At 41.7% G+C, this 15,409-nt stretch overlaps 1 protein-coding gene across 3 annotated transcripts in view; it reads left to right on the forward strand.

Annotated features, from left to right (window-relative positions):
• CTDSPL (CTD small phosphatase like) overlaps positions 1–14,607 on the forward strand; it is a 118,504-nt gene extending 103,897 nt beyond the window's left edge. For 2 of the 3 annotated variants that reach the window (XM_034759900.1, XM_034759899.1), the window contains 3 exons: positions 4,742–4,834; positions 6,902–7,087; positions 10,015–14,607. In XM_034759900.1, the coding sequence (XP_034615791.1) occupies positions 4,742–4,834; positions 6,902–7,087; positions 10,015–10,140 (405 nt within the window). In that variant the 3' untranslated portion in view covers positions 10,141–14,607. Of the gene's footprint in view, positions 1–4,741; positions 4,835–6,901; positions 7,088–9,632; positions 9,868–10,014 lie in introns of all 3 variants that reach the window. The other variant, XR_004644374.1, reaches the window with a different exon arrangement.
• Positions 14,608–15,409: the final 802 nt, after the last annotated feature.

Here is a 15,409-nt window from a genome sequence, read left to right on the forward strand (position 1 = left end):
GCTGTGTGCAATCTAATTGGCCTATTCTTGATTACTTGCACTGGGAGGCAACCACGACAAAGTGAACCAGATATGTGAAGACTGAAGAATCCACATTATTTCCCCCCTTTCTGTTAATAGGAAATGTATACCCGGTGAAATGAAGATTACCGGTGCTTGAGTTGTCTTGGTCAGAGTGTTCTGCTATTGCATGAAGATTCCAAAATTCTAAAACTAATGTTTTAAAAACCAACTATATGGTCCTATTTCTAACATTACAATAAAGCTTGCTCTTCTGTTTACAAATATTTTATTCTTCAAAATTGACACTTTCATATGACAGAGAAAATGTATCTATAAATATACTCTAAAACAGTGGCACTTAATTTGGGTTATGCCACCTGTAACAGTTCTAAACTAAAAACTGACAAATATATGCAGTATTGTAAGACCTTGCCTAAAGCCTGGAAATATCTTTTAAATTTTAATGTCCAAGAGAAGGTTAATAGGTTGATATCCCTTTAAACAGTTACCAGAAGAGAGTGGTAATTAGCAAAACATGCATCTCAAGAAGTACAGATATGAAAGAAATGTTTTTTTCCCTGCCCTGTAGACAGTATGTAAATCTGAGAGAAAAGTCAGGAGTCAGTCAGTCTAGAGACTTGAAATGAAGACATCATATAACAGAAAAAAGCCAAGCCACAAATAAGCATGCAGCATTGAGATTCAAGTCCAGTAACTAACGAAGCAAAGAAAATAATACACTAAATGAGAATGTAAGGAGGCAGAGGAGAAGAGAACTACACTGTCAAATGGAGAAAAGGTTCATGTGAAGTAGACCAAGGGATTTTGTAGTTGAGGATTACCAACACACTTGCAGTTGTTACCAACACCTGATAGGGTTGCCAACTTTCTAATGTCACAAAACCGAATACCCTAGCCCTGCCCCTTCCATGAGGCCCTGTCCCACCGCTTCCACGAGGCCCCATCCCCCTCACTACATTCCCCCTCCCTCGGTGGCTTGCTCTCCCCCACCCTCTCTCACTTTCACTGGGCTGGGGCAGGCGCTTGGGGTGCAGGAGGGGGTGAGGGCTCCAGCTGGAGGTGCAGGCTCTGAGGTGGGGCTGGGGATGAGGGGTTTGGGGTGCAGGAGCGGGCTCTGGGCTGGGGAGGGAGCGAAGGATTCAGAGTGCAGGAGGGGGCTGCGGGTTGAGGCAGGGGGTTGGGGTGCAGGAAAGGGTGAGGGCTCTGGGGTGGGGCCAGGGATGAGGTGTTCAGGGTGTTGGAGGTGGCTCTGGGATGGGGCCAGGGATCGGGGGTTTGGGGTGTATCAGGGCTGGGGTAGGGGGTTGGGTTGTGTGTGTGATGGCTGTGGGCTGGGGCCAGGGATGAGGGCTTTGGGGTATAGGAGGGGACTCCAGGTTTGGGTGTGCTCAGTGCTGTGGTAGGGGGTTGGGGCTCAGGGTTGGGGTGCGGGCTTATCTTGGGGGGCTCCCGGGCAGCGGCGCAGCGGGGGAGCTAAGGCAGGCTGCTTGCCTGTCCTGACACCATGTTGTGCGTGCCTCAGAAGCGTCCAGCAGGTCCAACGCTAGTAGGCAGGGGAGGCAGGAGGCTCCACATACTGCTCTTGCCCGCTGCAGGAACGCACACACACACCCCAGCTCCCATTGGCCGGCAACCGGTGCTCGGAGCCCCGTGGCCCTCCGCCCCTCCCCCAACCCCGGAGCCGAACCTGCTGGCCACTTCCGGAGCGCAGCGCGGTGCCAGGACAGGTAGGGACTAGCCTGCCTTAGCCCTGCAGCACCACCGACCAGACCTTTAATGGCCCAGTTGGCGATGCTGACCAGAACCACCAGGGTCCCTTTTCGACCGGGTGTTCCGATCGAAGACCGGACACCTGGTCACCCTAAAACCTGGTGGTAACTTTTCAGAAAGCAACTTCTATAGGGGAATGCCTGCCCTCCGCCAAGCACTCAGAAACCTTGTTTAGAAAAACATTGAGGAAGTGTGTGTGTGCAAGCAGGAAACAGTTAGGCCTTATCCAGAAATTGGAAGTGGTTCTGTAGAAGGACTAAGAACTCGCACACATAACCAGGTATCTGAATGAGTGATGAGGAGAAAATCTAGTGGCAGGTGCCCAGGTGGCATAAAAAAGAAGAAACAACTGAACTAGGGAGGCATGAGAAGGCCTGGAGTGCCATGTCATAATATGAGGCTGCTTCACTTAGAGCGACACTGCCTCGTTCCAGTTCAGGTCAACTACCTGCTGGCTGCCACAGAAGCCCTGAAAAGGAAACATAAAAGAACTGATTTCAAACTGTATTTCTATTTCAACCAACCTTTATCAGTGAGTTTGTATACAAGAAATTCAGTTTTACTGTAGGTTAGATATGGCTGCCTTGGCATACGGGAGAACATTTTATATTGCAAGCACCCACAGTTTAAATGCCTGGGTTGGATTTTGTAATCATAGTCCACAGGAGGAAACACTTTTGTAACCTCGTGAGTGGAGGTGGGGGATTCTTTGTTGTGGTGTGACTGTTAAAAGGGAAAGGCACTATTAAGGCACAGAACTTCTCATCTGTGGATACAGTAGAACCTCAGAGTTACAGACCTCTCAGGAATGGAGGTTGTCCGTAACTCTGAAATCTTCCTAACTCTGAACAAAGCACAGTTCCTGCTCCAGATCCAGCAGGTGATACTCTAGGCCAGGATTCAGCAGCAACTGAGTTCCCTATTCAGCCCTGGCATGAGTTTGCAAACTTGGCCCCCTCCTGGCAGAGGGGGTGTGAGAGAGAGAGAGAGAGAAAATGGGGAGGGGTGTGTGTTAAAAACAGTGTGTCCTCCTCTGAGGGGGACAGTCAGGGGGAGGGGGCGGGGTCCAGGCTGTTTGAGGAGGCACAGCCTTCCCTACCCAGGTGTAGTGTATTCCCCTCCCACTTCCTGCCCCTGACTACCCCCCTCAGAACCTCCAAGCCGCTCCTTGTCCCCTGACTGCCCCTCCAGGACCCCACCCTATCCAATCCCCCTGTTTCCTGTCCCCTGACTGCCCCAACCCCATCCACACCCCCGCCCCCTTACAGGCCCCCCCGGGACTCCCATGCCTATCCAACCGCCCCCGTCCCCTGACTGTCCCCCGGGACCCCAGTAGCACATTCCTATGGGGAGTAATTTTAATACACGACACCTGCCCTCCATACACTTTCGGAACCCCGATGTGGCCCTCAGGCCAAAAAGTTTGCTCACCCCTCGTTTAAGCCCTTATGATGCACTGTCCCTTCCTGTTTTTAATTTTTACATTATGAAGTTCAAACTGGTGTTTCCATATCTTTCTCTTTCACTGTGTCTATGTATGGGCTCACTGCACTTTTGCCTTTTAATATCACTGTTAACCTAATGAAAATAATATGTTAGTCAGTAATAGTCCCTTAAATAACACACAAGGCATTAAACCAGTTCAGTTTTGCATGTTTTACCTTATGATGGAGAAACCTATTTAATTTACCGGGCTTTTGCATTTAAGAGAATTTCAGCATTGTAGATTTCTTGTTAAAGTGGGAATTGCTAATTCAGTTCTATCAAGAACCTTTATCAAATGGTAGCAAGCAAGATAAACAACATAATTGTTTAAAGTAAATATTTAAACCCCCCCACCCCCCCACACCCCAGTTTACTGTTTTTGCCCAATTGTAAACTTCCTGGATTGGGACTGTCTTTATCTAGGTATCTTATATGAACACCAAGCACATTGTTGGTGCTTAACAAATTTAGTAATGGTATCAATTGCAATAAACAACTGGTTCTTGCTGCAAAATGGCAGCATGGCTCCTTTGCTGGAGCTACTGCTGCCTGAAAAGAGGAAAACCCAGATGATTTACTGTATTTATGACAAAGCCTCAACTGAAGAGTTTTTACATGCCCAGTGCAACTCAAAATATACACTGGAAACTCATTTCTCCAGTGAAGAGGTGAAAGCTTGTATTTTATTAATGGGTTTGGAAAATCAATAAAAAACAGCAATAGAGTATGTTATTTGACATCCAGAAACAAAATTTGAAGAGAAGTATTTTATTTACAGAAGAAAAGGAAGAAGTCAATACATTTCAAAGCTCCTCCCAACACAAGATAAAACTTTCCCTCAGATGTTGTTTCCTCTCAAGAATTGAAGAAATGTTCAAGAATTGAAGAAACATAAGCATCAAAGAGTCATGCTACTTACTGGTGCTCAGGCCCAGGTTTTTAAAGGTATTGAGGAGTTGCTACGATCAGTTAGCAATGCCTAGCTGGTTTAGGAGCCTAGATCTCCTTTTCAAAAGGGGTTTAGGTACTTAGGAACCTAAATCTAATCAACTGTCAATGGGATTTTGGCTCCTAAGTGTCTAAATCTCTTTTGAAAATGAGATTTAGTCTCCTAAATTAGTTAGGCACTGCAACACTGAGCCTAGCAATGTCTAAATATCTTTTAAAATGGGGGTCGCAGTTCTTATTGCTTTGGTGCCCCATTACATGTCTGTCTGTCTTTTCAATTTTAAGAGTGTATCTTTCCATCAGGGCACAGTATTACCAGTGTGTAGTCAGCATGGAGCTACCAAGTACATATGTTCAAGTATTTCATTATTTAATATTATGCTTTGTCTTATATCAGCCTTTTCCTTCATCTGAGCCTCCTGTGTCACATATTAGTTCTACCTATCAATTTTAGGCTAACTCCAGCCTTTTTGGCTTAAGCCTCATTTGACCTAAACAGTTATTGTCATTTCAGGTCTATGTATTGAAACGACCACATGTGGATGAGTTTCTCCAGAGGATGGGAGAGCTCTTTGAGTGTGTACTCTTCACAGCCAGTCTAGCCAAGGTTTGTCGTCGTCTCTTCCTTCTCTTTAGTATTTTTAATGCTGGTTAGTGGACATTTTGGTTGGGTTTTCTGTGGATGATTGTTTTCCTCACTAGGTATGATCTTAATTTTTCCCCTTTTCTGCTTCTTTGCCTGACAGTGTGTACTTTGTCTGCTAGTGTGTGGGTAAGTGTTTCCATGGTAACAATATCACATATGGGCTTGTCTCATAATGTAGCCTCCATGCATTGCTCATGATGCCAATATGAAAGGCTTACAAGTTACCATGGTTATAGTGGAAAATTAGAACAAATAGTGTACAAGATGAAGCAGTATATTAAAGCTGGGCATGAAATAAGGTATGCTGTATCTAAGCTGTGTAATTAGCCAATAGTTCAGAAAGTACTTTGGTGCAGAAAACGTAGGACACAGATGTCTGAGATGTGGATGTGCAGTTATAATTTTGGTTGAGACTATTAAATGCTCTTCGTAAAGCTTGATCTGTTTAGCATCTGAAAAGCTATATTTTGTGCCCTTTTAGCTTTGGTGAAATAGCATCTTATGTAAGTAGTTTTGTAGTGGACAGTGCAGCATTAGTTCTGCAATATTTCCGGTGGATTTGTATTTGTGGTTTTGATTTTGAAGTGAAATCAGTTGATTGGTAATTTTTTCAGTTATTTTTATTTAAATATCTTTGGTTTAGTAACTCAAGTTAAATTCTAATCTTTTTGTGGCTTTCCGTAGACTCTAGAAGTGGGAAAGACCTGTTAAGTCCTCTAGTTCATCTTCTTGTCAGTGCAGGATTGTGTGTTTACCAATATTGTGTCCAGTCAAGTTCAAAAAGCTCCAAAGCAGGGGATTTGCACTAGTTCTCTTGAAATAGCCTTAATAAAAGGAAAGGTTTATTGACAGCAAGATCTGTTTTGCTTGTTGTTCAATTTAGAAAAGGCCCAACAAATGATCAATCATATCCTTCAAAGAATTTGTGCTAACTGTAATTGTCGAGGATATCCGCTCTTACAATCTGGTTTCCTGTCTAGGAGTACGTCTACACTTACCAGAGGGTCCGGCGGCAGGCAATTGATGTTCTGGGATCGATTTATCGCGTCTGGTTAAGACGCGATAAATCGATCCTGGAAGTGCTCGCCGTCGACGCTGGTACTCCAGCTCGGCGAGAGGAGTACGCAGCATCGACGGGGGAGCCTCCCTGCCGCGTCTGGACCCGCGGTAAGTTCGGACTAAGGTACTTCGAATTCAGCTACGTTAATAACGTAGCTGAATTTGCGTACCTTAGTCCGAAGTGGGGACTTAGTGGGGACCAGGCCCAAGTGTCTCTCCCCTCACACCTTCTTGGGCCATTACTATCAATTCTTCAGTCAAAATTCTTGTCATCATATGCTATGGTACTTATATTATCTTTGAGGTGTGATAGGTAGCACTCCTTTCTGTGTTGGCATTATTCAAAGGAATGTTACAAATGGATATTTTTATTAAATATTTTTGCCTGTCCGCTCACAGCTGGAGTGTGCATGTTTTGGGGATCTTCAAATCCTTTGCTGACATCACAAGTCAACATGCATTATTGACAAAGGCACATCATAAATTAGGCAAAGTCAGATGCCTACTTCATTACCCTTGACTTCACAGGTACATGGAATTGAACTTGGTACGAGTAGCTGCAGAAGTGGCATTGTGTGCTCTAGGTTTACCATTACTTTTTCATGCATTTTTTTACAGTAGTGTTAAGTGAGATCTCTGAACTCATCGGCTTCTAGGAGTTAAAGGACAAATGTAAAGAGCCCATGTTGAGGTGTGTTAAGATAATTAGTAAATCACAGCAAGCTTTACAGCGCAAGTTATTTTCTTTCTGAAAGATAACTGTACTGCAGTGCGGTTATCAATTTATTAATAATTTTAGCTTTGCTAGCACGTAAATTAATGTTAAGGAGAAAAAGATGAAGCAAAGCAGATTGTAGTTCTATCTATAATTGTCCTTAATGTTTAGTTCTAGGAAACATTGCTGTACCCACAGGCATGCAATTTCAGTTTTTTTTTAACTTCTGAATCATATTAACTTCTGTCTTTAAGTATGCGGATCCAGTAGCAGACTTGTTGGATCGCTGGGGTGTGTTCAGGGCAAGACTCTTCCGAGAATCCTGTGTTTTCCACAGAGGAAATTATGTGAAGGATCTGAGTCGACTGGGAAGAGAGCTGAGTAAAGTTATTATAGTGGATAACTCTCCTGCGTCTTACATCTTCCATCCTGAAAATGCAGTAAGTAGTCCCAAGGAATAACTTTCTCTCTTTGGTCTTCCATGGCCAGGATTCCACATTCAAACAATATTAAGTACCGTATATACTCGATCATAAGCCAGTTCGTTTATAAGTCGACCCCCCCAAGATGGATAAGTAAAAATGGAAATTTTTTATAACCCGTTCATAAGCCGACCCTATAATTCAGGGGTCAGCAAACTTTGGCTCCCGGGCCATCAGGATAAGCCGCTGGTGGGCCGAGATGGTTTGTTTACCTCAAGCGTCCACAGACACGAAGGTAAACCTAAGTAAACAAAGTGTCCCGGCATGCCAGCTGCTTACCGTGACAGGCCGGGACAGCAACTGGTGGGGAAAATTTTGGGGCGGGGGGGAGAGAAGCTTGGAGTCAAGAAAGTAACCCCTGTGACCACCCCCCACATGACCCCACCCCTAGCCCAGGACCCCCACACTCTCCCCATCCGATCCCTTCCTACCTTATCGGGAGGGCCAAGGGAGGATCTCTCTGACCTGGCTGGAGCTGCCCCGGCAGGCTGGGCAGCGTGGCCGCAGCCTGCTCCAGCAGGCCAGACCAGGCGGCGCGGCTGAAGCACGTTCCAGCGGGCTGGGCTGGGCGGCACGGCTGCAGCGTGCTCCAGCGGGCCGGGCAGCGCGGCCACAGCCTGCTCTGGAGGGTGGGGCCAAGTGGCACGGCTGCAGCCTGCCAGCCCCGGAGCTGCAGCTGCTTCGGAGGCAGGGGGACAGCAGCGTGGCCAGAAGCGGAGAGACTCTGGCCCCGCCTCTTCCCTTTTGTCTCTGCTGGCTGTGCTGCCTCTCCTTGCTCCCTCTGTTGGGGGGAGGGGCTGTGTCCTACCACTCCCTCTCTATACCCGTTCATAAGCCGACCCCCTTCTCTGGTGCTTCCCTTTTTTACTAAAAAAAATTCGGCTTATGAACGAATATATACGGTACTCAAATTTACTTTCAAAGTGTTAACTAGTGTCAACAGCATCGTCATTCTCTGAAACATTAAGTAGAAGATCGGGTTTTAGTGCTAGCTATAACGTAGTTAGATATAGGCCAAGCTTCTCCACGCTACTCTGCCAATTCATCTTTCTCATGCCTAGCTCTGCTTCAATTTTTAGCTTTGGGCATCTTCTGAAGGGACTGCTAATTGTGCAGAAAAACACCAAATGGTGTGATGTCCTTATAACCGCTCCCGGTACAGGCTGTTAGAAGAGAGGATATTCACCCCAAAACCTTTAAATGATTTTTATTTGTTTAATGGTGATTACAATAAGAGGGGCTTATTTGAACTGCTTTGGGTACTCTGACTTTTTCATATGAGTGAAGTTATTTTAATAGACAAGCTAATAACTATTTTTACTGGCACAAGTTGAATACCTGTCTTTGTGTTTTTTTATTTATATATTTTCCTTTATTGTGAATTAAGATTGTATTTGGGGAGAATTGGCAGACCTGACGCTGCTTCCTAACCCTCCTTTCCTTATCTGCTAATTAGAATTTCTGTTATGGGTCATTCTGTGATTAGGAATACCAGTCAATCAAATTATCCAGCTTTAGAAATAAAGCGAAGGGAAGAGGGTGGGTTTTGGTGATAGTATAAATGCCAGTAATACAGATATTTCTCACTCAAGGAATTTCTTCGTATTTCCTTTTGGAGATTGAGAGTAGAGATCCTTGCTTTTGGGATGTGCAATTCACATGAAGCCTGGAACCCATTGGAAAGCTTTTGCAGTTGGGGATTGCACAAACAGAGACCTCTCCATCAACCACCACTCTCAGTATACACGCATACACTTCTCTTGCTAGTCACCTAGCAAGCTGGGGCTCCCTCTAGTTCCCTTGAAACATTAAGTTGCTCATCAGGCATTTTCTTTGTTTTTGAGGGTTATTTTATTGCCAGTTGTTAGATTTAGTGCAGCTTTTAGCCGATATGGTAAAAAGTGAAGGTTTAAGGAAAGCTTCTTAAAACATCGAATTTCCGAACTCAGGCCCTCAAATCCTGACGCCTTGGATGCTTGAGTGAGAGACATTACTTGTTTAGTGCCACATAAGGCTTCAGTTTACCAGCTCTGCATGCAAGGATCAGAAGCCTCAAATCTAATCCATGCTGATGGTTAAAAATCAAAGCCAGCTCCAGACCACTTTTTGATGTTATAAAATCCAGTGCTAAGAAGTTATCTGAGTCATTAAATCCTGTGTGGAAAAGCGCTATAAGCTAGTGGCAATTCCAGTCTCTGGAGGACCAGAGAATGAGACTAGCTCCAAAACCGACTCTAATGCATTACTTCAGTAAGGTCCCATAATGGTAATACACAAAATTCTTCCCTAGAGCCCTCTCTGCACCTTTATGAAGCATTATTCTCTGAACCTTGCCTCAAAATCTGATGTACAGTACAGAGCAGTTGGGTATTTATTGTTCAAATATTTCCTTCTCAATTACACTTCCGTAAGGGTTTCTTGCTCCATGCATAGGCATCTATACAGACAGTACGCTAAGGAGAAAGAAAAGAGACTCACCTGTAATTGGAGTTTTTCCAACTAGATTATCGGTGTAGAGTCATAGTCTGCACCCTACTTCAGGCTATTCTGGATTCTAAGGAGGCAGAAGACATTGAAGGGGAGATGTGCCGTGCCTCATGTAACCTTGCTTGGAACATTCCACATCTGGAAAGAGCCTGCAGTTAGCTTTCCAGAGGTTCCAGTCTTGATGTGGGTGTGCAAGTATATCTTAAGGAATGTGGGGCTGAACTGGCAATGTACTTGAACCTCAGTTACAGGTGAGTAACTTTTCTTTATCATGGTCATTAGCTGCAGGTAGGATGCCTGCCAGTAGGTGCTATAAGCTAATATTCTGAGGTAGATGGAAATCGTGCATGTGTTCTTGATATAGCAACGCTTCTTCTATTCTTCTTTCTCTGTTTCAGGTGCCTGTGCAGTCCTGGTTTGATGACATGACGGACACAGAGCTGCTAGATCTTATTCCTTTCTTTGAAGGACTAAGCAGAGAGGAAGAAGTTTACAGTATGCTTCACAAACTTTGCAACAGGTAGCCCTTAAATCTGACTGCTGCTGGTTGATAGCAGTTGCTACAGACTCTTTCTCCATCTCTCACAGCTCTTTCAAACTAAGCTTTGAGGAGGCTGCTCCTGTCAGAAGTGCTACTCTTGATCTTCCTGTTACATTGTACACGAAGGACAATCATGAGTGATGCTAGTAAGCCTTCAGAAGCCTGACATCCTAAGGTCACGTGTTCAGACTACTTTTTTTAAAAAAGAAAAAAAGAAGCTATTTTAAATGGGACTCTTTTAATGACTTTCGTAAGTGGACACGTTTTACTGGATCAGCTTTTCTTAAAACATGCCAAAAAAAGAAGCTTGTTGTATTTCAGCAGTCAAATTTCTCCCCCTCCCACTATGCAGACAGTTTCACCCTCTGCTTAGAGCAGTTGACCTGACTCTGAATTTTTTTTCTTACAGAATGAAGTGCCTTTTTGAATGTTATTTTAAGATAAAAGTTCATTTTGTATAAGGTGTATTTCCAGACATCTTTTAGTCTTGTATTGTCTAAACGCTTTAAAAAGGAAAAAGGAATTTTTTATAGAGCACTGTAATATATGGTAACAAAGGAAAAAGTTGAAACAAATAAGCTGGGGTCCTGTCTCCATGGTGATGTTAAGTATTAATTACATTTTGTCATGCTCAGAAGGTTTAGGAGTTTGGGGAGGGGTGATTTTGGTTACAGGTTTGTGTTACTATGGTCTTACTCATGCTGGACACAGTTTGAACATATCTGCAGTTGTTTGGGTATTAGAGTATGATAGAATTGGAAAAATGTGGTGGGAAATAGATCTCAAGCACCTTTGATGTTAGATGGATCAAGTTCTATTATCTCTGCTTGCGCACAACTGCCATGCCTCTCCAATTTTTTAAAACATCATAATGAGAAACCTATTGGGGGGGAAGGGAGGGAGAATCTATTTATTGATCTAAATTCTTTTGTTACAAAAACCCATCTGGGTAAGCTGGATGCGTGCTGAGCTGTTAAGAGTATTTTTTTCTCTGAATTGTTGCTACTGTATACTCACCAAATGGAGCTGACCATCGGCTGCTATACTGTTCTTTGCCACTGTGCCTGCGCTACAAAAACATTTGCTGTAAGCTGCAAATTTGGGCAATAAATGAAATGCAGGTGATATACCCCACCCTTATGTAGTAAACTTGTGGTATATGACATACCAGATAACTCAGTTAAAGGTGACCTGCAAAGGACTTTGAAAAATGCCTTTTGCTCCTTTATGCACCATAAAGAAGCAAAACGGAGGCATGAGCCCAATTTATTTTAAAGTGGGGGCTTTTTTTTTTTTCCTGCTTGTGTTTTTCCTTAGAAATGTCAGGAATGTTAACTGATCTTTCCTGGTTTTTGCTGAACACTTGTTGAGCGTCTCAGATGCAGATTGGGAGCCATATCACCCCTGCTGGAGGCGTGTTTAACTCAGAATTCCTTTCTCTAACGTACTCTTTAGGCTTTGGAGTTAAATAGGTGTTAACTTAGAATGTTAAAAACAATATAAAAATCTCACTAAAAATTCTGTCTTCTCAGTTCACTTGGTTTTCATTCATTTGTGATGTCATAATTACACTAGTTCTTCATCCAGGGTAGACAAGACCTGAATTTCTGATGTTAAAAACACGTGTAACTTTTGTTTGTAAGCCTTTTGAAGCAAAAAGGCACAGCCCTTTTTTTTCCTTTTCCGGGTCACCTTTTAACCATTTTTGCACCAGTAGAAATCTAGTCATACAAATTAGCCATATTTGGCAGGCATCAAGCAAAGTTAAACTAATAATTTGGTGCTTTAATTAGCCTACTGTCAAATGCCGCAGGGTAGATACAAGTTGCCTTTTTACAGGTATGACCAATAGGAATTACAAGAAGCTGACCTAGATTGTCATCCTTGGCTAAAACATTTACTAAGCAGCTTAATAAATTGATTCCTAAAAGGGTGGGCCAGCCTACACAGGCTTGGAATAGATTATCACAGGGGCAGTATAAGACTGAGAGAGGACTTGTCTCTTTGCAGTGCAGCTTTGCACTGTGCTCACAGTGTTTCACAGTGAGGGTGTTCTAAGCAGTACCATGACATTTGTGTCTGTACAGCATCACTTTTTTGTTCTCTTACCAGTTGTCATTACCTTAGTACTGTATGTTTCTATGCCAGAACTAAATTCTGACCATTTAAAAAAAAAAATCTAGATGGTTTAAAAGGACGTATGGATTCTGGTTAGCCCATTAAATTTGCGTTCAATTTAAGATCTTTAGTTTTGTTTTTGAATACAGAGTAATGAAACCGTAAACTGCCAAAAAGTTGTTCTCTGAGCAGTATTTTTAACTGTATTTGTGACCTCTGTGCCTCAGATACAGTCTGCAGGGAAGTATTCAGGTTGTAGTTTATTGTGCAGGTGTGATGAGAATGGCTGAAAAAAATTCAAAGATTTTCACACAAGTATTAGACCAAACAGTCTTACCAATTAGACAGTGAATAACCCCTTCATGAGACATTACCCCATTTAGACAGTTGTGATCTGTTGTAGATAAGACAAACCATGTCATTAGCTGTTCACATTTATAAAAGCAGTGATTTCATGAACCCAGTTGCCTTAAATGTCTGTGAATGAATGTTGATATTAAAGTGACTTGTATTGTTTTGAAATCAACATGTAATGGACAACTGAACTTCTGTTCCCACATCTGAAACCATTTTAATGACTAATACTATACAATCACTGTCTTTATGTTGTTTCTGTACGGTTTTAATGCAGTTTGAGCTTTTGTAATCCATAAAATTCCAGAAAAAATTTGGCTTCATAATTTCAACTGATAAAGCATATAAAGTAACACGCAGCTCTCAAAAATGACAGAATCAGGGGTATAACATACTAATATTTCTGAACCATGCTAATATTGTAAGTGCATTTTATATATGATTTTTGTTTGAGTTCTAATCATGGTAAGTTTCACTCTAGAATGTGAGAATATTTTTGGATAATACCCAATTCCTTCTGACATCAAATGGGGTGGTTGTTTAAGATCAAGTTTTGGGTTTCCTAAGTGTTTGGATTTTTTATAGTATGTGAGCAACTATCATATATACCTTTTTTGCACTTTATTTTCCCACACTTAAAAAATCCAGATTTTTATAAGCTCTTTTGGTTTATATATAACTATATATATTTGAAGCACCTAGATTTTAACAAAGCAATATAGTTCTACACATAATGCCAGAAGAAGTAGTAGAATGTTTGTAAAAATTGCAATATGATTATTTTGGTTTTACTTTAATTAAATGAGATTTTGAAAATCAAAACCGAAAATCAAATTATTTCCCAAAGTTCTTCCATATTTGCATGTGCATTAGTGCATGCTGCATCTGGGTCACCAAGACTGTTATAAACCTTGTCTTTCAATTATAATTCCCAGATATTAATACAATTAAATACTATTAAAAAGTCTTTCCCAGTGGATCATTCAGTTCAGCTAAAAAAATGCTACCTGGCCCGAAGTTCCGTTGTCCTTTCTATGTTGGATTAAAAAAAAGGTTATTTGCCTGCATAGGGATATATATATATTTTTTTTAATTTAAAAAGTAAGGCAGAGTGCCATAAATTCTTGAAATTCAACTAAAATGTTATGATTAAATTGCCATCTGTAAACTAGGGCTGTGCGCAGAATATTTGTTAAACACCAGGAAGTTTCGAATGGAAGATTTTAGCAAATGTACAATACTACTGTATTCATTTAGGTAGCTTTGGGAAAAAAACAAAAACTGTTTCTTGTTTTTACCTTTAATTTCTTTTTTAAAAACAGTGAAGTTATACATGGAAGAAACCCGTCGCCTGAAGAGCTTGGTTATCAGTGTGTTCAATCACTTTATCACGGCATGATTTTGATTAGAGTGATTGGGGGACAATAAAATATCTAAATTACACTCGCTTGTACTGGGGTTGCCGCTTTGAAATTTTAATGTAAAAAGTCTGTAGCGATATAATTTACAAACACACACAATCCTATGTTTTACAGAATTTTTTTTACTAATAAAACACAGAACCGCACAGCCCTATTGTAAAAGAAAAAAATGTTTGTGCCTCTGATTTCAAAGGTGCTGTGATATATGCCTTTGTGTGGTGAGGAGGGCAGGTAAGACTTGGGTTGGGGAATTGCTTGAAATTCTATAGGCTAACTATGCAAAAAGAGCTGTTGGTTTTCTGTTCATATTTTATTGTAAAAATCCAGCTGTCTGGCTTTTTGTTAAAATTCTTCTGGGAACTTAAGAAGAGTAAGCAATGGACATATTGCTTGTTTGTCTAATAATGGAGCTGTTTACACTTTAATGCAATGAACAATCCAGCAATACTTGAGAAACACTACATATACAGTGTGAGTGTTTTGGGGCGAGAGAAGTGTTGTCAATCAGGTATTGAATGGTTTCTTTACTGTCACAAATAAAAGTTTTTAACAATTTAGATACTTGTGCATGTATACTTCTCTGAGAAAAATTCTGTCCTCTTATTGCCACTTTCCCCTTCAGTACTGATCATTTTTCTCTTCTGTCAGGGTCTTTATTCCCTCTGTGTGTGGTTCCTCTGTAGATTGGTAGAATCATTCACCACCATTCCCCCCCCCTCACCCCTTCCCCCTATTTTTTAAAGCATGTATAGTAGTTCTTACCGAATACCTTGGCACCTGCTTGTGCAGACAAGAGCTGATGAACTCTGCTGAATAAATTGCTGGTGACTCTGGCAGATGTTCCTGCTATTTAGATCTCTTGGATGAGATCATACTATAACTTGTTCAGGTCTTAAAGATGTAACTTATTTTTGGAGGACTCTCAATTCGGCTGCCTGAATAATGGTTTTATAATATTTGCCATAGTTTAAGAAAAATCTCATTAAATTATGTACTGAATCTGGTTGAACAATCTACTCTGATTCATTAGAAACAGTAACTTTCTGTAGAACCTTTCCTCCAAGGAAAGTGTGTACAGCTTGGGTGATACATATTATTAACATTTTAAACTCTTAGACATACACAGGTTAAGTAGTTTACCCACGGTTACACAGCAAGCAACTGCAATTAGGAATAGAACCCTGTTTTCCTGACTCCTGGTTCATTTCTGTAGCCATTTGACATCCCTCTCTGCATGGTAAGTTTAAATTTTATAGATAGATTTTATTTTTTCTCCGACTTTTTCACTTTACTGTCTACAAAATGACTTGTGTTTAAGATCAAGAGCTTTGGCTCATGGCTGCAGAATAACGCTCCTGA

Source organism: Trachemys scripta, chromosome 2 (genome assembly GCF_013100865.1).
Source record: "Trachemys scripta elegans isolate TJP31775 chromosome 2, CAS_Tse_1.0, whole genome shotgun sequence".
NCBI lineage: Eukaryota > Metazoa > Chordata > Testudines > Emydidae > Trachemys > Trachemys scripta.